We start from the raw sequence: 21,256 nt of genomic DNA, 5'->3' as shown, positions 1-21,256 counted from the left end.
AAAAAAAAAAAATACTACAGTTTTCATTGTTAATGTACAACAATGATACCTGGTTGCTGGTTATTAGCTGGTTGGCACTGATGCTGGATGCGATGCTAGCAGTAGTGTTTGTTACACAGGCAGTAGGGGTAGTCACACAAGTCGCAGCAGTACTGGGCATGCAGTCGCTGCTGACCGTTACCTTAGTAGCCAGAAGGCTTTTTATTATGGAACTGGATGTAGTACCACATCGATTATCTTCCTTTGCAACTACCTGGACCGTTTGACACTGTTGCTGTACTTGCTGTACTTGCTGGACCTGTGGTTGAGGCTGTGTTTGGGAACCACTTGACAGCAACGCTTGACTCAGGTGAGGATGCGACACTGACACCTAATCAACAACGATAGTAATGTAATTACATGAACGTTGCGACATATCGTAACATCATTACATTACGGAAATATTGATTCGTTTAGCTTTAAATGGAATCTACAGAGGCCGCGAGAGTTACATACTTAAACAGTAATACTTTAATTATCGTTATTTGGAAAGTATTACACTGCAAGATAGTTCATATATTAGATATATCGTATAGTACGTGAATGATTCAGCTATATGCCGCGAACAATGTTCAACACCGACGACAGTGAATTTCACAAAATCTGTAGCAGCATTTTGTTTATTATTAAGCATGAGATGGATTGACGCAACATAAATTGATTTAATCAAATACAAAATGTATACTTGTTATAGAAGAATATCATCGCATAGCGGGAATATTGTATTATATTACGATAGAAATATTTCAATCAAAGAATGCGTATTTGTGAAATAATAATACGTCGATCATGCAAAGATAAAACTTGTTTAGCCAGCATCGTATCTATAACTATTACTGGTAAAAAGTGTAAAACAGACGGAATTGTAAGCTTTGATCAATATATCAAACGAAATGATCGGATTTGAGCAGAAACTATTACTTTATATAATAATAAACAGTATATAGCGGCGTTATAGTAGTAATTTTTGCTTAAATTAATATTTATATACTATATCTATATATTTAGTGAGCTTCGTCTTGTTTCATACACGTCAGTTTACAGTTACAGACCCTACTTATTCGAAGCAAAGAATGGTTATACATTTTTATACATTTCATATAAACATGTTAGACATTAAAACGGTTCTTTACTAAGGCGAGAAAGTTTTCGGAAATGTAAGTAAGTCGATCGACGATCCGGATTTCACACCGTTCACACATTTACTTATCTGCATGCACATATGAATCGACGGATTCGACACGGGATACGAAACATGCAAAATGTAAGTTTGTTAAGGGAAGCCCATATTATAACAGCATAGTGAGACCATAACCAAAATAAGAACCAAGGTCATGAGTGGTAGAGAGAATGGTAGAAAGCTTAGGACTTGGACCCACCTGACTTTTAGAATCAACCTTGGTGACTGGATTTTGGGATTGAGTTGCAGTGTTCGAGATACTGGATGGTGGTTTCGGTGGAGCAGACAATTGGGCTTTTAGGATAGGTGACGCTGGGGCAGGGGTTCTTGGAGGCCCAGATGCAGGATTGTCTAGGGCCGTGCTATCAGGAGCAGGACTTATACTCTTGATTGTACGCTGTTGTACGGGAAGCACCTTTACTGGCGTTGTGTTGACTGCTGGAATTGGAGCTGTGTTAGTCCCAACCGCAGTTTGGCTCGGATAAGTTACTTGGGGAGGTGTGGCCCGTACTCGGATTCCTTCGTAATACTGAGTACCAGTTGTTTCACCTTTCAACGGATTTGGTCCGACGCTTCCGCCAAATACAGATCTATAGGGAAATAGTTTCGTATCGATAAATTGATTTTCGTGCGATACAGCTGGAGCGAATGTTATCTCGTTGGGTAAATTCAGAGATTACCTAACACATCTTGGAAAGTGAAGCGGAGCAATAACGCCTCTTCTACCGATCTTTGTGCAGCAACCGAGATACTTTTTGTATAACTCTTCCTGTTCTATACGTACGCCAAGCGCAGGCTCGAAGGTAGCTCTTAACCAACTCAGAGCGAACTGCTCGTTTTCCTGTATGATTTGTTGATGGGCGTGCTGCTGTTGAAGCGAATTACTCGTCTCCACTGCTTCTAAACATAGACATAGAAAGGAGAATATCAATGTATCGTCATCTATCGTTGGGTTTTCTTCGACGATGTACTTGATTAGTTCGATATGTACTGTGTGTCGTAGATTTTGTCGCAGTGGCGGCTGGTGTCGTTGGTCGCGACGGTGCTGGACTAACAGGAGCTGGTGTCGCGGTAACCGTAACCGGTGTGGTTGGTACAGAGGAGGACACTGTCGTAGCTGGGGCAGTAGCGGTAACCGGGGTGTTCTGAGCAGCGTTCTGTGTCGACGCTACCGTGGACACTGTCTCGATTACCCTCATCAGAATACACGCTTTTGGACCGTAACTTTGCGCTTCTACAGTAACAAGAGCGACCAACGTGTCGATAGCTCCGCGTACGCGCGCAACACTGGTACATGGCCTTTCACCTAACGAAGTCAACGCGTACAAACATTCCAAGGTATATACCAGAAGAGCTATGTCGTTCAGAGCTAAAAACCTGTGAAACAAAAAAAACACAAGTTCCTATGTAGTTGTACAAGTTGTAATATATTTACTAATAACTGTACGATACGTGTCCTTTCTATCGGTTATGAATATAATTATACGGGGAAAGTTTCTACGGTGAAAGTTGATAATTAAAATTTGCAATATGGTTAAGTAAACGAACTAAACGAGGAAGACACGTCTCTTTAGAAAGCGTTAGAATATCATCGGAGGGAAAGAGTTATTGTATATGGAAATTTATGAAAGAAGATTCACCTGCATATAAGTTCATACACATTGTCTTCTAATCCAAACCTAATAATTTCTTCGTTGCTGTCTTGTTGGCTAATTTTGTTAAGCACCTCCAAGCAGGAGATAACGATAAACCTGTCTTGGGATTCAATTCCCTTTGCTACACACGACAATACAACATCGGTTATCCTTTCACCAGCCTCTTTTAAGATTATTTCATTCGCTATGTTCCCTAGTATATCGAAACCAAGTTGGTGCAAATTACTCCACCTTGCCCGCACACAGAGCAATACAAATCTCAAGAAACATCGATTTCTTCCTAATACAGCGGCGTTTTCCGGAGTGAAACTCAGATTCCGTAAGATAGATGCTATTTGCAGCACACGCTGGCCATAAGGATCCTGCGTTCCGAGCGTTCGTCCCACACAAAACAAATCTTTGTCCTCCTCTTCAAACTTTATGGAGTTTTGATTTTGATCTTTCAGAATTTCGTCTTGATGCGAGCCAGTTGGATCTAGCCTTGGACAGTCCGGTATCATCTGCGGCGATACATATTTTCCGATTACGAAACGAAAACCAATCTCATAACATGGCGTTATAAAATATGCAGTAACACAGTTTGCTCGTTAATTAAACTCAAAGGAAGCGATTACGTTCCGAAGTGGAACGTGAAAAAGTTAAACGAGACGCGCAGACGTAATATCCAATTGCATCTTACCCCGTCGACTTCCATCGACGTGGAAGCCTCGTCGTTCTCCGTTGACACCGCGTTTCTGTTCTGCTTCTCTCTCTCCAAGATTTTCCGTCTGGAGAAGGTCTGCGGACTGGCGGTTGGTTTCTTCATGAACGTCCTCTCGTTCGTAAGATCTATCACGTCCTGGGAGTCGAGAACGTCCGACCAGAACGAGTTGATGGAGTAATTCCTCACGCGAGAATAGACCTCGATGAAGAGCTGCCGTGTGCCGGGTGAGTCGAAGATACCGGCGTGCGCCAGCAGTATGTTGACGAGACGGGGATACTTGTCGAGACGTAGGATGTGCTTGCCTTCGTTCGACAACAACGTGCACACGTTGATGGCGAAGTCTTGTTCGTTGGGAAGAGGCGAGAGAAGCGATAGTACGAGTTTATCGTAGTTGGATGGCTTGTAGAGGTCCGACGAAAGGCCATTGTAATCACGAAGAGATTCTAGAAAAGACACGTGACAAAGATACAAAATTAATTTATTCTTACTAATTGGCGATGGAGAAGTCTCGTCTCGTCTCGTCTCATAACTACTCTCGTCGTTAACAGTAATCGATGTTTTGCGAACAAACGTAAACGTTGCGAACGATCTCGAGTGATTTTTCTTTTCGTTAATAGTACGCATATACGTGAAATACAATGGCAAACGTTTGCACGGATTAAGACAACCATCAGACACGCCGAACAAACGAATCTAGATCTCTTCCGATCTCTTCTTATCGAGCCCCGTTAACGTTTCGCTGCTTCTCGCAATATCGTTAACAACACCGTTCCACCGCTAAATCGAAAGTATCGGTTTAATAGATACACGCGTGATCGATTGGCGCGACAAACCAGCAAAAATACATCGATCGCTTAACGTTCTCAAAGTTGGAGAAATTTTCGGCGCGTAACACGCAACGCTGTACAAATTTAACTCGTGTTCTCGCGAACCTCGGCAAAGTTTGTCTACTAAAACTAATAAATCCAAGTGGTTGTCGCGCGCTTGTTACACATTTTTAAATGGCAGTTTAGACAAAGGTAGAGTTTAGTTTTCCCCGCTCGCTGCCAGAGAATAGCCAGTTGAGTGGAGAATTTAGTACAGTTGTTATTCCAGTGGCTGGTTTTCTAAAGTGAATCTTTTCGCTCTACCATTTATCATATTTATTACAAATTTTACATATATCGTTAATGCCGAGAAAGAGGAAGAATTGCAAATGGTTCTTTTATAAATAAAGGAAGACTGGAAGATCCGCTTGCTACTGGCCGACCGGCGACGACGCCTCGTGCAACTGGTGCGATCGACGAATCACGAATGTAAGTAGGTTGTACACGGTCAGGGCCAGATTTCTACGAAGCAACGAAAATATCTGGATCGGTCGCACCATTTTTCACCCAACCAATCCTTCCATTAATCGACACGGCCGTTTCAAGAATTTTCTCTGTACTTTAAATTTACTATACGTATACGCGGTATGGTTGTACGGAATAATTGAAAAAAAAACAAAAAAAGATTAATATTTGATCGAAGAGAAGCAAACTGTGCGAAACCAGAGAATTATATCGGCTAAAATACATCAGCTCGTTTCTGATCTTTTAAATGGAAATAATCGACAGACAAATCGGATTACGTAGATTTCAACGAGATGTACGGCGATTCGCATAAATTGTAAGGCAAAATTAAGATAGATGTTCTTTCATTCTGAGATATTTATATCTTCATTCGCTACAGGGTACAATAGCGCAACTAAAATTAACTAGTTCTGTCGGCTGTCTCTGGCAGAGTGGGCGTTCGACTATGTATAAAAAGCGTGTAATACTTGGTATCAATATCGATAAATATCGACGAATCGATCGATCAAACTATATAAACACGCGCTCCGTCCTGTTATGGTTTTATCGTTTTCAAAAAAAGAAAAATACAAGAAAGAATACGAGTTGCAACGGAAGAAAGGTAATTCGCGTGGATTAGAATTGCACGTGTTTCGCACGATGCTAGCTCGATCCGCCGGCAAATCGTCCTTTCTTCGCAACGGTGTAGGCACGAGGTTCGAACAGACTGGAACTTGCGATATTATGGCAAATCGCGGTAATCTTTTGCAGCCGCAAAACCGCGATCAATATCGCGCGTCCCGGGAGAAATGCTACTTTTGGCCGGAAACTACGGAATCCGTCGGCGGAAGCCTAGGGAGGGAGAAACGGGGCAAAAGGAAAAACGCGCGCGCGGTAAGGACGCGCGAGAAAAAGGATCGCTAATAAAATTCTGCCCGTCGAGATTCTTTCGTATTTCTGGTTGAACGAGGCGATAAAAGATACGATTTATCTCGTAACGCGGCTGACATTACGTTTAAGCTTTCTTTTAAGCTGCTTCTTCTAGAAAAGCAGCCTCGCTTTCGCTTTTGCTTGCCAGGTAAATTCGAAGATTGCTTGCGATCCAAATAAACAAAGCTTGCGCTCCGTGTCTAAACAACCATTAGATCTAGAACGTTCTATCATATCGACCATAAAATGGATATTCCTCGAGCGTTACAACAACAACATATAAGTACACGAGTATGTGCTAAAAAATTTAGTTGAAATCTAGTAAAATCTACTACATACATGGTGAAACCAGATAACACAGAAAGTATTGAAGAGCGATGGAAGAATGGATAGAGACAAACAACACGAAGGAAGGGACGAGAGAGGAGAAGAAGAACGAGCAAAAAGGTATTACCAATGGATTATAAATTATACCGACCTACAGATATAGATAGATCTGTCGTAGGTTTTTAAATAGACGATGCAAATACTATTCCACTAATATTCCTAATATACTAATATTCCTAATATACCAATACTCCTATGTATTGTACGCGTTTATCAAAGAAATAATTCGCTCTTTTCGCGTCTTTTCACTCTTTCTTTCGCGATATCTTTTTATCGGTTATGTCTAATTAGCGGTTATCCCTTAGCGGAACGAGCGAAACGTTCATTGAAGTATTAGGCTTAACATTTGCATCCGACGATTGCCAATATCGCCTAAAGAATTATCATCGTTCGACACGCGACACAACTAATACACGTCATAAATTACTGATCGATGTAAATATTAATGATTATCGATATTACGCGACGACGTAATCAACGTAATCTTTTCTTTGATATCAATCTGTTTGTTAGCAAGTTCCAAGAAAAATTCATCGAAAAAGGTTACGTAAGGGGGATTATAGGTGGTCAGTTTGAGAAAAAAATAAGTAAAATCGTGGTAAGAATAATTCTTGGCAATGATCGAGGACACTTTCGAAAACGACACGAAAAGGCCATTCTTGGCAGGAGTAACGAGTTGTCTTTGATCAGCCAAGTAAAGATTCGCTTCCAGGCCTATGAGTCGTCGCAGAACTTTCCTTGCGCTACATCTTACGTCCTAATTTTATCGTTTCATCGTTCCAGATACGCAAGATCCCATTACTCGTTGCACTAGCAATTACAATTTTCAATCGCAACACGTAAACTAACGGCAATTGACGTAGCAACTTGACAACGCTCGACTTATTATTTCTTATCGTCGTTCTTATCGCTTCCTTCAAATTTCATCATCCGCTCGAATACAATCGTTGAAGTCTAATTTCTATAAGTTTCACCGTTTCACTGTCGACGTACTGCTGCGAAGTAAAGTCGAAATGACGTTTAATTCGCGCGTTTGCACGCCTGCACGATCCGCGGAATCCTGTTTAATAACTGCAATTGCTGCTCGTGCAACGTCTATCAACTCCGATTACTCTACTCCTATCCTCTTCACCGTCTCGCCTTTAAACGTGACGCGAGACAACAACGTTAAATTCTAATCGCCGTAATCCTCCCAGTGTGCGCCAGTAACTTGAAAATAACTTTGTCGCCTATCGAATGCTTTTTCATTTTCCGTTTCTTTAAATTTAAGCCTAAAAATTAATATATAAAATTATATATATATATATATATATATATATATATATATATATACATATACACACACACACACGTTAATAATATAGAAAAATTTCTGTCAATCTCATTTTCGTCAATACTCGATGTAGTCATTTCCATTTATATCCTACATTTCTATATCATCGGTGAAAAAAAAAGGAGAAACGATTCATCATCGCAAAAGTACATATAAAGTTCGCGTGTTAATAATCCATGCAGAATACTTGACACGCTGCCAAATGTCGGCGGAAATTCTAAAAGGAGGCGCTCGTAAACCGTTTTAACGCGACTCTCCATGCCGATGAAAATAGTGTAAACCGGCGCCGTTGAAAGTTCATTTTCTTCTTACAGTTTTACCATGAAAATTCACAGTTCAACGACGATTAAACAATACGAATACTTATCACGGTAACAGCAAGAGGCTGTATACGGCACGCGTGTATACGCGCATCGACGCAATACCAACGACGTTATTTCTCATTCTTCATGGCCGATAACAATGACAGGAGCACAGTGTCCTCCAGCGCTCGTTGTCTTTTCCCGCGTCCCGTCAACGCACTCGCGCGTAAATGAACGCGCTCTTTACAGAAGAGCGACCGATAAGCGATAGAAGAGTAATTTAAACTCCATTGTGCTTCTCCCGCGTAAACACTGAGAACTGCTAAGAAAAGGCGGATCGAGCTAGGTTTCAGCGTGCGATTATAAACACGAGTATAGTACGCGATATAAACACCAGACAATAACCATTTGAAAGTAGAGAATATTTTTCCATCTTTTATATTTGTATCTTTTATTAGAAATCGCCAATTACACGTTAAATACTGCGTACTAAATACGAGAAACATTTCGTTCAAATATCAGAGTAGTCTCAACTACCTAGCAAACCTCTTATCCTACCAAGCGCTTCGGTGATCACTAAAGTTATTTAAAGCGATAACCCTTCAACTATACACATACATGTGCACATACAAGCGCATGTACTCGAAACGCATACGTGCAAGCATGCCAAGCTGACTCTCGGTCAGCGTGACAAGTTAATTAATCGATAATTTGATCGAGTCTCTCTGTCCTTAAATACGAAGAGAGAGATACGCGACGAATCGTAGGAGGTTAAGGGCATTGTTTTACCAGCGAGTAACGCGCAAGGTGTGCAGGGGGCGCTGCGCACGCGACGCCGCTAATTGGCCTTAAAGGACAAACGCCGCGCCGTAACAAGCTGTCGCCGCTGTGTGCGTACGCAGTGGCACAACCGGCTGCAGGGCATTCGTATATCGATGGCACGCAGTCTAGTCTAGACGTCACCAATCGCGCGAGAGTAGCCGGTTCACCTGGATGACGCTAGAATTCAGGCGACGTAGCAACCGGAGAGAACGAGCGAAACGCAGGCAGAAAAAGACGGCGACCGAGTGGGGATAAACGCGTAGAGCTGAAAAGAGCCGAAGAGAGGTGGGGGTTGAAATCGGGAGCTACGGAGCATCGCGCAAGCGTGCAGAATGCTGTATTACTCTGGCAGGATCGAGGACTCACGGAACACCTATCCCCGCAAACGCTTATTGATTGTGACTCTCGCATCGTGTCTCCATCTCTGTCTACGCTTCTTTATCACACGCCCGTTTCTCATTCCCACCGCGCTACTTCTCTCTCTCTCTCTCTCTCTCTCTTCTGTTTTTCTATCTCTCTTTCGATCTCGATATTTGTTTTGCCTTTTTCCCGAATTTTCCGCCGCTTTTTCTAGCCGATCCGCGTATTCCAACGTAACGAGATTCAAGTAACCAACAGAACGTATTAACCAAACGCTTATGAGATGCATACGCGTTTTGTATTCGAGATCACATCGCATATATCATAGATTCGATCATATCGTTGGGCTAATTCCCGATTACCTGGTCAATTGCGAGGCTTTCCATAAAGTGAGGTTAAGCGTGGATTTTAGTAAAGAAAATCTAAGAAACGCAACGAAATTTTTACATTATATATCATATCGATGCTAGGAAGTAACTAATTATTCGTTATTAAGCATTTACCAAATTCAATAAGGGTATAAACTCGAATAAAAAAGAAAACAATCAGATAGTCTAGTTTACATTACTAACCAATAACAAATTATTTATTCATCCGGGCATCTATTCGGTTATCTATTCGGTATTTGAAGTGGAGTTCAGTCAAAACTATCGTGGAAGATAGCTATCGAATAGGCTGAAAAATGTTATCGTTCCGATAGATACGTTTTTCATACATACCGCCTCGATCAACGAGCACATCTGTTTTCCGTCGAATTAACTCGACGTAGAAGAAACGGAAGCGCGAGTTGCGAACGTCGATGAACCTAGTCAGTGGCAACGTTGAAGTTCAATTCAATGACTACGCGTAGCGAATGCTTAACGAACGGTTTAGCGCTCGCGCCACACACAAACTTCCACGCCTCGATATAATGTTACGCATGGACGCGCGCATGCAGCGCGAGCGAGCAAGATAGGACTTCGCACCGATATATGTATGCGTGTATGTATATACGTGTACAATGTACACGCTCCTTAAACGCGCGGCATCGATTTTGTGGGTGCACGCCCATTATTTCATCGCAAAATCACGCATCATGCTGCGTCTAGTTGATTTTACAAATGACCGTACCGTTCCAATTGCGAATAATTTTTTAACGCGCTGTTTTTACAAACAATTTTACGGACAATACGCAATTGCCCGACTTAAAACGCGATATCTTCGAATACTATGAAATGCTACGTACATTTCCTTTAGAAATTTAGAAAGAATTATTTTTTAAATGTTCTAGTTGCGATAAGATTATGAAATGTTCTTCGTCTTTCTTAAACACAAGTATTCGTACGTAAATTTGACATTTTTAAATACACGTATCGCTATTGCTCTTGGATCATGAGATCGGTCATATTTGTTATCCCAGCGCGAAGATTGTTTGTAAAGCGAGGCTCTGTTGAACAAATTAATACCTTAAAACGTTATCGTAAGAAAAGGTATAACCGAGGCAAGTTTAAGAAAATGTTGACTCGTCCGTTTCAAAAATAAGATAACATCGGCAACTACGAAACAGTAATTCTTTAAATAAACCTAGAATCAATTTCATTCATTTTAGTCGATTCGAGTTTGACGTTTGTACCTTGTACAGAAATTAATTTATTGAAAATCTAAGATGCGCGAGAACTTTATAAGCCACGGTTCATGAATATGTTCTATGAATAAAAATGAGAAAGAATGTTATTCAGATTTAAGTCGCAGCAAGGTTTATTGAAAAATTATAATGAAAATACGAAACATGTAAGAGAAGATAGCGCACGCTGTAAATATGTATCAATGTAAATTGCATGTACGTAATTACGTACTAGCATTCCATTTCGAAAAGTGTGTTGAAAAGATTGGATTTATTATTACACGAACTTGCTGATTTGCGGCATATTAAAAGCTGATTCGCACGCATAGACGATATATTATTAATACGATTTATTAACGATGCCAGAATGTTTTTGCTCGTATAAAAATGTTTACCCCTGTTCTTAGAACATATTGGATAATGCTTGATTAAACGATTCAGCGAATCGCGGATTAAGATTAACGCGAGAATACAATCGAGAAATAAGAATGTAACAATTAGTTGATATAATTAAGCCCGTTCCAGTGATCGAATCAAAATAACCGATATTAATTGTATGGCAACGTGCTTTAAATTACGCGAGACATGCATAAGTGGACGCTGTACGCGTTATCTGCTCAATAACGATAATGAAACATCAACGCAGAAATACCTGCGCGTCTTTTCAACAAACAAATTATCAAACGTATGTTCACACCATTGTAAAATAATAAGCTAGAATGCCAGCAGTTTTCTCTGTAGCGAAAAACTATACCGGTCGCGGTGGTATAAAAGTCAACGCGTTCGAGTCGATCCAAAGAGAAGTAGCGTGCGAGGAAAAAACGTCAGGTTTGTTGGCGGTCGGGTCAATCCGGAGTTTCGGCGAATTCAGTGGAAATCGTTGAAGCGACCGAAAGTGCCAAGTTACCGAACGTTCAGCACCGAACCGTTCCCCAGTCCGGCGTATCGTTCGAAAAGTAGTGGAAAGAGAGGGAAGGAAAAGGAAAGAGCAACGAAGAAACAAGAAGAGAGGAAAGTGGGGTGACGAGCAGTTCGGTACGAAGCTGTTAGTCGATCGTACGCATGCGCAGAAAATATAGACCCGCGTTCCGACAGTCGAAGCGCGGCCACGGAGGTGTATGCGCGATTCTATGTGTGTCATGATTATTGCCCATTAAATTATCTTGCACACGTTGTGCGCGTTCTACTCTCACTCCCTGGCACACCAAGCCCCATCCGCGTGTACATGTACACGTATACGTGTACGTGTATACATGTATATAATATACGTGTATAGGTCTTTACGTATGTACGTCTGTATCGTGTAGACCGTAGACGTAAGCATTCCAGCCAGACTGGCTCTCTATCTCTACATCCTCCTCTCGGCCGGCACAGCTCCGCAGAAACACGTCAATAACCCGTTGCCGCCTCGACATGCTGCATGTAGTGCGTTTATAGCGCGAGCGCAGATATTCTCGCAACACACTTAACCGATGCTTTTTTACGAAACACGTTTCGGAGCTTTCACCTGTTTCCATAGCTCGGCTCGGCTCGGCTCGACTCGGCTCGGCTCGGCTCGGCTCGGCTCGAATCGACTCGACTCGACTCGGTTCTCCGGAGTCCCTGCGCTCGCGTGTTCGCGCGTCACAGACGCACTTGAGTCGCTTCGCCTCGAACCACCGCGCCGATCCGCCGCGTCGCGCTCTTCGACACTGCTACTCGCTCGCTCGCTCGCTCGCTCACTCTCTCCCTACTTCTCTATATCAGCGTTTCACGCAACTTTTTTCAATTCCACTTCCTCTTTCCTCCTTGCACACAGAGCAACCGGTGTTATTTCGACCGAGATTAACGGTGAAACATAAATCGTCGTTAACGAATTAGCGAGCAGCGCGGAGGATAATGCGCGCGCTTGGAACTAATTGGGCCAGGATGCAATTACACACGGATGCATTTTTCTCGCGCGGAGGGATGTTTATAATTGATTACCGGAACGATCGGATATTCCGCGGATATTAGAAACGATCTACCGAAATTCTACGTGTGAAAATGAGATTATGAAATGTAGGTGGTCAGTAGGTCGCAACAAGCCATAGGTGTTGGTACGTTCGGCGAAGAACTTTGAAGAATCTCGTAGCTTCTCTCACATTGTTCGAAACGTTTCGTAGAATTCTAGCTAGTTGGTTGGGTAGCTGACTGAGTTTTCGGTTATCCTAGAGAAAGCTTCGAACAGCCTAGTTGTATCCAGTGGTAAATGCAAAACGAGAGATTAGAGCGAGACGATAGACACGAGTGTAGTTTAAATCGTGTTCCTGTTTTGGGAATAAGACACCGGTAAGCTACCGAGAACGTAACACCGTTAACGCATTGTTGTCTGGCGTAGCGATGGTTTTTGCGAACCCGAGCGGATCCGAACGTAGGACGAAAAAGTTCTGACAAACGGAAATTGTTAACGTAGCGAATTATTGAACCGTGGCACCTGACACGTATACGTGTCCTTCGCACACATGCGTGATATCCATATACCCTGGGTGATGTATGTACGTTTCTAAATTCACGTACAGGTGGATGATAGTGAGAAAGAGGGAGAAAAATAGAGGGGAACAATACATAGGGTGGAAAACGCATTCGAAAGTGGTTGGTGCGTGTGCAGGTACATGCGAAATGCGGCGCGACGAGTACAGGGTTGCGTAAGTTGGCAAAAACGGTTTATCAGGAACGATCGTAAATTCAGCGGTCGATTCGGCAAACGCTGCGGGCTTCGCGCGACAAAAATGTGATTGGAAAGCAGGACGGCGTGACGGTTCGAAAATTCGATACACCGTGGAATAGTAGGATGGTTACCGGATAGGAACGAGGAACGGAGGATCGCGTACAAAGGGTTTGGTAGTTCTTTTCGGAGAAGCGTAACGCGCGCAACTCGACGCATCGATCGAGGTTACGGTAACGTAAGGTTAATTGGCTGAGATTTCGCGTCGTTGACTCGTCACCGTTATCCCTACCGGTCGTTGGAATTGATTTCCGTAACGGCGATCTAGTTATCGGACAGGGCCTAGACACTTGACGTTAAGGTAATGGGATTTGATAATTACCTGCGACATTGTGTTGATGATGGTTATAAGTAAGAGGAACGGAGTGTAATGCCCTGGCAGACCACTTTCTGTGTCTAGAATCCTCGTCGTCGTCGTCAGCTTGTTGGCCATCCTCCCCTAGAAAGTGTACCTTCTCATACCTGTCCAGATACCTGAAATAACACACCACTCTGTTACGCGCTACGATAATTCGCCAAATTATCCGATTATATTCTCGTAGCGAAATACGTTGTACCAATAAATAAATTGTTGCCTAACGCATTTGTTTCCGACCGAACCACGCTTTACCATGGCTGTGCAGCCAAGAAATCGGCGAAAATACCTTAACTACCGTTCCTATCGCGTTTAGACCCCTTTTATTCGTCCATCGAAACGAGACGGACGAAGAAATATCTAGTTTCGGCAATAGTCAACGCGATAAACAATCGTTTCTTCGTATCGACTTTACGAATATGAAAGACGGCCGCCGAACCTAACGGAATACAAACGTACGTGACGCTGGGCCGTGCCCTCTTCGAAGAATGCTAATGACCCAAGAAAATATCGCTCGAACGCATTGCCTTTGACAACCTCCGTTCCATTCTCATTCGTCGACTCCTTCGAGTTTCCATATACAGACTTTTAGCAAACTTTCGAAAAGCTAACTGCTCTTCGATCTCGACGGTCTTTCGATACAGCTTAGTTCTCGAGATATCGGCAATATCAAAATGCCGGTACTGCTACAGCGAATTCGGCCTACAGTTGCGCATCCGTGTCCATTACCACCGCTTGTCTTCCGTTTATAAAGGAAGATCGGGCGAGCTTAAAGGTGTATGCGAGACTGTAACGAATGCGTTACATTCTATATGGTCGTTTACAATGGTCACTTCGAGGCCTACTATTTTTACAATCGATTCGTTATCACTTTAGTCAAGAGTAAACGCGTAATCGAGCTACGAGTCGCCCAAATACCTCGGGAGCTGCGACACATGGAAAAATCATCCGCTTCTTACTTTATCCGATGTACAATATTTTCACAGGGAGGAAAACGGTACACGAAGCAGCAGTCGTAGCCGACTCGACGCACCGAGCAGACTAACCGCGACCAGCAACGAACAAAACGGAAACAGCGTCGCGCGTAAAGACAGCGGTCACGAATTAGCACGACTGATAACGATAATAACGATAATAACGATAAAAAGGAAGAGGGGAGGAGAATAGAGTAGAATAGAGTAGAGTAGAGTAGAGTAGACGTAGTCGTGGGTGGGCGAAAGAAAGTGGCGGGGGGTAGATGCAACGGATCCATTCATGCAACGACGTAGAGTACGGAAGGTGTGGATCGTCGAAGCACCGAGCCAGAGCCTGATTGGCCGCTGCTCGGTGCAGACGCGGACCGACCACCACGGACACTTTGACCAGCGGTTCGCTCTGGCCCCCTGTCCGTCCGTGCACCACTCCCGTCTCTCGCGTAGATCCAATTCTACTCTACTTTCGCGCTCTCGTCTCGTCCCCCTTTTATCTCTTTTCCTTTCCTCCGATCCTCCTTTGCCGATATTTACCTATTATCGCGCTCGCGTCGCGTTCGAGACGGACGGTCTCGTACGAACGTCCGACACCCGTGTCAAACTATACGTAGAAGCGCGTGACTGCAATATCGATATCGATATCGATATCGATATATTTTCGCAAAGACGTAAGAGAAAATGAGGATACCGAAGGAAAATGAACACGTCGGCCACTCGCGACGGTTAGCAATTACCGCCACGGAGACCGTCGTCGTAGCGGCTAGCGATACCAGAATTAATCGACGCTTTCCAAGTTTGTAATTTCCTGCCGGCCGAAAGCCGCTTTAAAAGCAGCGTTTAAAAGCGTTTAAAAGCGTTCTAAAGCGTTTAAAGCTGGTCGTCGACGGTCGAACGTTCGTTTTCCAACGTATCTGGTCGCTGACTATTCGCGATTGCCTGTTACTTCCAACGAAAGGAAAAATTCGTTCGTGATAGAAACACCTGACTACGAACGGTTCGAGTCGCTTCAGAGTTTCGTACTACGTTCCATCGAACCACGTAATTTCACGTCGATCGAACACACGAACACGCGGAAGGCTACGACACCTGCGAACGCGTTAACCGATTAATCCGAACAAGTATCTTTTACAGCGGATGCATTTACAAAGTGTAAGGTAACGGGTGGAAATACGTAAATCGCGCAGGCCTTTAACGTTACGATAATTATATACGTCGAACGGCGGATGCGAAATAAAGCGTTGGAATTTGCCTCGAGTACAACTACCGCGCGTTTATACGAGGAAGGCAACGTTTTCCTTTCGTTCGATCCGACCAACGAAGCGCTTTTACGTTGTTAGAATCGTTGCGATCGAATGGTTGCGAATAGACGTTGATAGACGTTAATAGACGTTAGCGCGATAATTCTCGCAAGCGGTTCAATTTCTTCTCGTAAGCAGAATTTCGATCCCCGGAGTTCGCTTTCTAACGAAAACTATCGCAACTATCGGAACCAAAGTACGTGCACGATCGAAAGACGGATAAACCGAGCGTTACTTTCGAACGTTTCCCTAATTTTCACTCCAACACTTTGAAATATTCACTTTCTTCGATCAACTTCGACGTGGACAATCGAAGTGACAGCACCGTTCTGTTATTACTAAAAGCGAGTGCTTTTAACAACGAGCGATCTTGTATGTCCACTTACGGTGGTTACAATTATCCACCTATGGTAGATTTAAGATATCGAAGATCGACAGTCGTAGACGTTAACGTTCATCGTATCGACTCGGTATATTTTCGTATTCGTGTTTCCAAAGGTATTTAAATTCTAGGTTCTCGGTTTACCGCGATTCTAGCCGGTAGATGCGAGCAAAACTAGCGGAAGAATATTAAAATACGTATACCGTTCTGCGTAACACGCTACGCTCCTTGCCACGTTTAACCGTAATCAAATGTTTCTGGCAAAAGTAAAGTAGGAAATCGAATACGCGGATACATCGACGAACGTTGGCGTGGGTGTCGAAAGGACGCAACGTTTGCGAATACTAAATCGGTGGAAGAGAGCTGTTGCTGCACGCACATGCCACTGCTACTACCGCTCGATATCGCTATGCTTTCTTATTTTGTTGCAATAGTTTACCCGCAACGCGCTAAATATAGCCTATTACGTATAAATTTGTTTCCGTTTTAGCCTACACAGTTCCATCTTTCATATTTTTATTCTATGGTCGGTATTACGTTTCATAGTTATACGGTAGTTGGAGCAAAGTACGGCCGTGCAAGTTGTAGCGCTACTCGCGAACCCAGTGCAAATGCGACGATCTAGATGCGGTACCTTATAAACAACGTTCGGATAGTTCATGTGGTTCTCTATCCGTTACGAACCTACACATTTATGTTATAGATGGATGGCGACGCGAGATCAACAACGAAAACATCGTGCCGCAAGATCTATCGTCTATCGCTTGCGTGAAACTATAGGTTGGAAATGTCGCGATCGCGCCAAGTCGACCCCCGAGAGTCGTCGTCGTCGTCGTCGTCGTCGTCGTCGTCGAAAGAGCCGGCGAAGAAGCGACAGAATCGACCGGCGTCCTTGTTTGCAAGCGGCGCACGGTAACAAGGTTGCACAGAGAGAGCTTAATCGAGGGGAGAGAGAGAGGGGGAAGGGGGAAGGGGGAGAGGGAGAGAAAGAGAGAGAGAGAGAGAGAGGACACCGACTCAGGAACCACGTGGCTCTCGTCACAGCGAGGCCAGTATGAATGAACGAACGAACGAACGTACGTACTATACGATACGGAAAATGCCGGCCGGTGGTGGGGCGTAGGTAGCAGAGTGCCGATACGCGGCTGCCGACTAGTGCCGACCGCGCGGTAAAACATCGCCGCTCTCCTACTCTCGCAGACGCTCGCGGACTGCCAGACATAATGGAGCATCGCGTCTTGCCACGACGGTCGTTCGCGTTTCGCTCACCCCGAATCAAATTCCTACCAGACTCGCTTACTCGCCGCTTCGAAGTCTATTTTTCGCCTACGCTTTGCCCAGCCCCTTCGAAAACGAATCTCGAGAGCGTGGCGCGCGAAACGTTCTCTTTTCGTCGCATATATGGCGATATTTCGTATCGCGAAATATAATTTACTCATTTACTCGTAGACTCGTAGAGAACTTTACTCGCTCGTAAGTGGACGAAATCGAAGATTATTCGCCGAGACGTACAGACGCGCGAATTAAGGTCGTGTTTATTCGCTCACGAACGCACGGATTATAGCTACGCTCGTCGCGTCACGAGCATAAGCGTTACTACCATCTCGTCTATTTACTTGGAAATTAGCGAAATAGGCGCCTCGTGTCGTACGTATTTACGTTTCTCGCGCGCAACTTCCCGTACAGCTGTACGCATAGACGCGCACAGATCGCTACGTTATAACGTAGAGCGGCGAAGAAAAGCTCGATATTGCGCGGTACCGCAACGAGGTGGAAATCGCAAGTATCGAGGATAGTGATTGTTTGATCCAATCCTTTCCGAAATTCTGAAACTTTGCTTAAAACGCGCTCGAATCCGAGAGATAGACGCGTTTATAAGAGGATAATATGCGACACTTGCCTCTTACGCGATGTTCGAGCTCGGCGAGCTTCTAAAACAAAGCGATCGATGGTAGGAACGCGTTTCAGCCACTTACCTGAGGTAAATTTGTTTAAGGCCAACTCCGCTGTTCACGCAGCCATTGGGTAGATGGAATTGTTCGCATAACGACGCCCACTCGTTTCTGGTATTCACCTGCAACACGAAACGCCGGAGAAACGATTTAGTACGTGCTACCTACGTATCATCCACGTTTGCCGAACAAACGCAAGCGAACGCGATCAACGCGTTTCGCTTTGTCGAAGCTTCGTCGAAGCTGCGTATATTCTCTGCGACCAAGAGACGATCGGTTTTGGGTCGAGCGCTACGTGTTGAAGTAAACGGTGAAATTTGCCTGCAAACATCTTCGTTTGCGAGAAAATCGAATTGAAACGTCGGTAAAAATTGCTTTCCACCGATTTGTCTCGTCGACTAAGCCAACCATCGGACGTGACTCTGATCGATGCCAGGGAACAATAGCGTTGTTCGCGCTAACGATCGCCTCGTAGAGCAAACGTATTCGCACTGCTCGCGAACAAGGATCGCGGCGTTCCCATAAGATATCGCGACGCGTTTTATCTACGGGAAATAAGGATCGGCGAGAAGAATAAGAAAGGCGACGGATCCTCTTTGGCGCAACGAGCGCCAATCCGTTCTGCCGAATCTACCAGGCACGCACGATCCGCCGAATACGAACGGGCGGAGCGAGCACGGATACGAGGATACGAGGGTGGGGATGGGTGGTACGCGTACGATTTCCGAGGAATTTCTGGTAGCGGGAGGCCGTAAAGATAAAATGCGACCCGGCGCGGTGCATAAATTTCTTGGGGCGCGCGATACACGGCGCTCCCGCCGACGCATACGTGGCGGCAATGAAAGACGGAGAGATGACTGTGATCCGGAGAAAGGTATCGCAAGAAGTAGGAGGAAATTAGGTCGAGAGGAGCGGAATAAAGGAGAAAGAAGAAAGGAGAAAGGTAAAAGGTTGTAACAATGCGAATTACTTTATGCGCTTGTAGAGGATCGGGATAACGGAAGAGGAAGACAAAAGGAAGAGATACGAGTCTGGTAGGATACGCGCGGACAGGTTACCTCGTACGGCTTTGTAAATTACGTATGCGACAACGTCGATACGTAAGCGTACGGGGGGGAAAAACTTTCGATCCACCGTTATCCGTACAATAGATACATAGGTAAAATTCTACGTCTCTCCTTAATCACCGTCGAACGATCGAATCCGAAATATACGTTCGTAAGAAGATTTGCTTCGCGGAACGTCGAATTACGTCGTTTGTGCGAGGCGAGTTAATTTCAAGGAAACCCGCACCCTACCACCCTATCGATATCGATATACGTAAAAGTATTTCTAGCGACCTACGCTTTGTCGCTTTATCCGCTTCGCATGGTTCTTGCAGGCGCTTAAACTTCGCGGATAAAATCGACGCATAGCGGGGTCGGTGCACGTTACCTAGCGCCAATACGACGATCGTCGCTTCGTAGCAATTACCGGCGAGGGCAAAATAAGTGCGAGAAAATATAGTCGGTAGGCGGTGGTCTTTCGCTGTTGCGCGCCGCGTTTGCCGCGAACGGAAGAACGAAAGAACGAAAAAACGAAAGAACGAAAGAACGGAAGAACGGAAGAATGGAAGAACGGAGCGGGGGAAGCGAGTAGCGAAATCGACGACGGACGGACATACTGGGTCAGTGCTCTCTGGATCCGCGCCCGTTTCTTCGCTATTCTCGTCGTCCCGACGTTCAACCTTACGAATCGAGAATGTGGCGCCCCACCGTGGACGACCTCGCGACATCATCGGCCTCCCATCAAAACCGCTCGAACGCAGCACGCGTCGCGCGATAAATATCCGATCAGCCGATGAACGTGAAACGCTCGGTCGAAAGAACTCGTGCACGCTGCAACTGACAGAACGCTTCGCACCACCGATCTCACGCATCGTACATCCGCGAATATCTTTTTCATACGCGTACTTTTCGTCTTAATTCCGCTGTAGCGCAGCGTGCGTAGCTTAGTTAGTCGTCGTATATTTTGTTCCCACGGTCTTTGGCATCGTTCGAACGCTTTCGGTATTTTTATCGGGAAACGCTCGATACGTACTTGCGGTGCGAGGAACGCTTAGCAGCGTTCGCCTATTGATCAGCGATCACTTTGCCGTTGGCGCGCTGTAACAAAAATCTGTTCCTACTTCTGTCGACGAACTCGATCCGCTGCTCTCCACTCCAGTCTTTAGACGCGTCTTAACGCGCGAAATAGACGTTCAGCTTAAGATAAATAAGGGAGGAGAGAAGCCGGGGACCAATTCCGTCTCTTCCAAGCATCCGGATTAACTAGAATCCGGACCTTCGAAATCTGGATCACGATTGTGAAAATTGCCGCCACATTTAACGCGTGAAAAGCCGAAATTAGTAGTACGGCGTTATATAAGCGGACCTTAAATTATTGCTAGCTCTGATGCGAAACGAGACGTTTCCGCAAAGTGTGCGCGCCAGAACGTGCAAATTCACAATTGATTTACACGATTAACTCTAACGTTGCAATTCATCGTCTTACGACAAACACTCGATTACAACGTGTCAATCACTCGCCAATCCCCGAAGGAGAAACGCTTTTATAGAAACGTACAGCGTGTATTTTACGCGTTATAGCGACGTAAACATACGTTAAATCCCATTTTCGATATTTCGATACGAGACAGATCAATGGCGATCCATCGTTTTAAATTCGACGTGCGCGTCGCGTAGGAATAATTTTTTGAACGTTGTCGCTGCTTCGATAAATAGTTGTACCTGAATTGCCGACGTACAATTTTTTCCAAAATCGCGACGAAAGCGTTCCATCCTCCGCGTATAGTACAGAGTACATCGCGCTACCAAACTGCGATTTAGCTGTACGGCATTCGGTAGCCGTGAAACGTAGCCGCGAAACGTAGCCGCGAAACGTAGCCGC

General features: G+C 44.5%; 1 protein-coding gene across 6 annotated transcripts in view; it reads right to left on the bottom strand.

The window, feature by feature from the left end:
• The window catches only part of LOC122568389 (AT-rich interactive domain-containing protein 2), a 55,188-nt gene that overhangs the window by 5,994 nt on the left and 27,938 nt on the right, over positions 1-21,256 (bottom strand). For 3 of the 6 annotated variants that reach the window (XM_043728068.1, XM_043728067.1, XM_043728070.1), the window contains 8 exons: positions 18,353-18,450; positions 13,693-13,844; positions 3,554-4,020; positions 2,860-3,374; positions 2,211-2,596; positions 1,900-2,119; positions 1,419-1,809; positions 50-370 (listed from right to left, as the gene is read on the bottom strand). In XM_043728068.1, the coding sequence (XP_043584003.1) occupies positions 50-370; positions 1,419-1,809; positions 1,900-2,119; positions 2,211-2,596; positions 2,860-3,374; positions 3,554-4,020; positions 13,693-13,844; positions 18,353-18,450 (2,550 nt within the window). The remainder of the gene's footprint in view (positions 1-49; positions 371-1,418; positions 1,810-1,899; positions 2,120-2,210; positions 2,597-2,859; positions 3,375-3,553; positions 4,021-13,692; positions 13,845-18,352; positions 18,451-21,256) is intronic. The other 3 variants (XM_043728072.1, XM_043728069.1, XM_043728071.1) reach the window with 2 other exon arrangements.

Source organism: Bombus pyrosoma, linkage group LG6, assembly GCF_014825855.1.
Source record: "Bombus pyrosoma isolate SC7728 linkage group LG6, ASM1482585v1, whole genome shotgun sequence".
NCBI classification, from domain to species: domain Eukaryota; kingdom Metazoa; phylum Arthropoda; class Insecta; order Hymenoptera; family Apidae; genus Bombus; species Bombus pyrosoma.
Note: the sequence above shows the minus strand (reverse complement) of the source record. Positions and strands in the feature narration are given on the sequence as shown.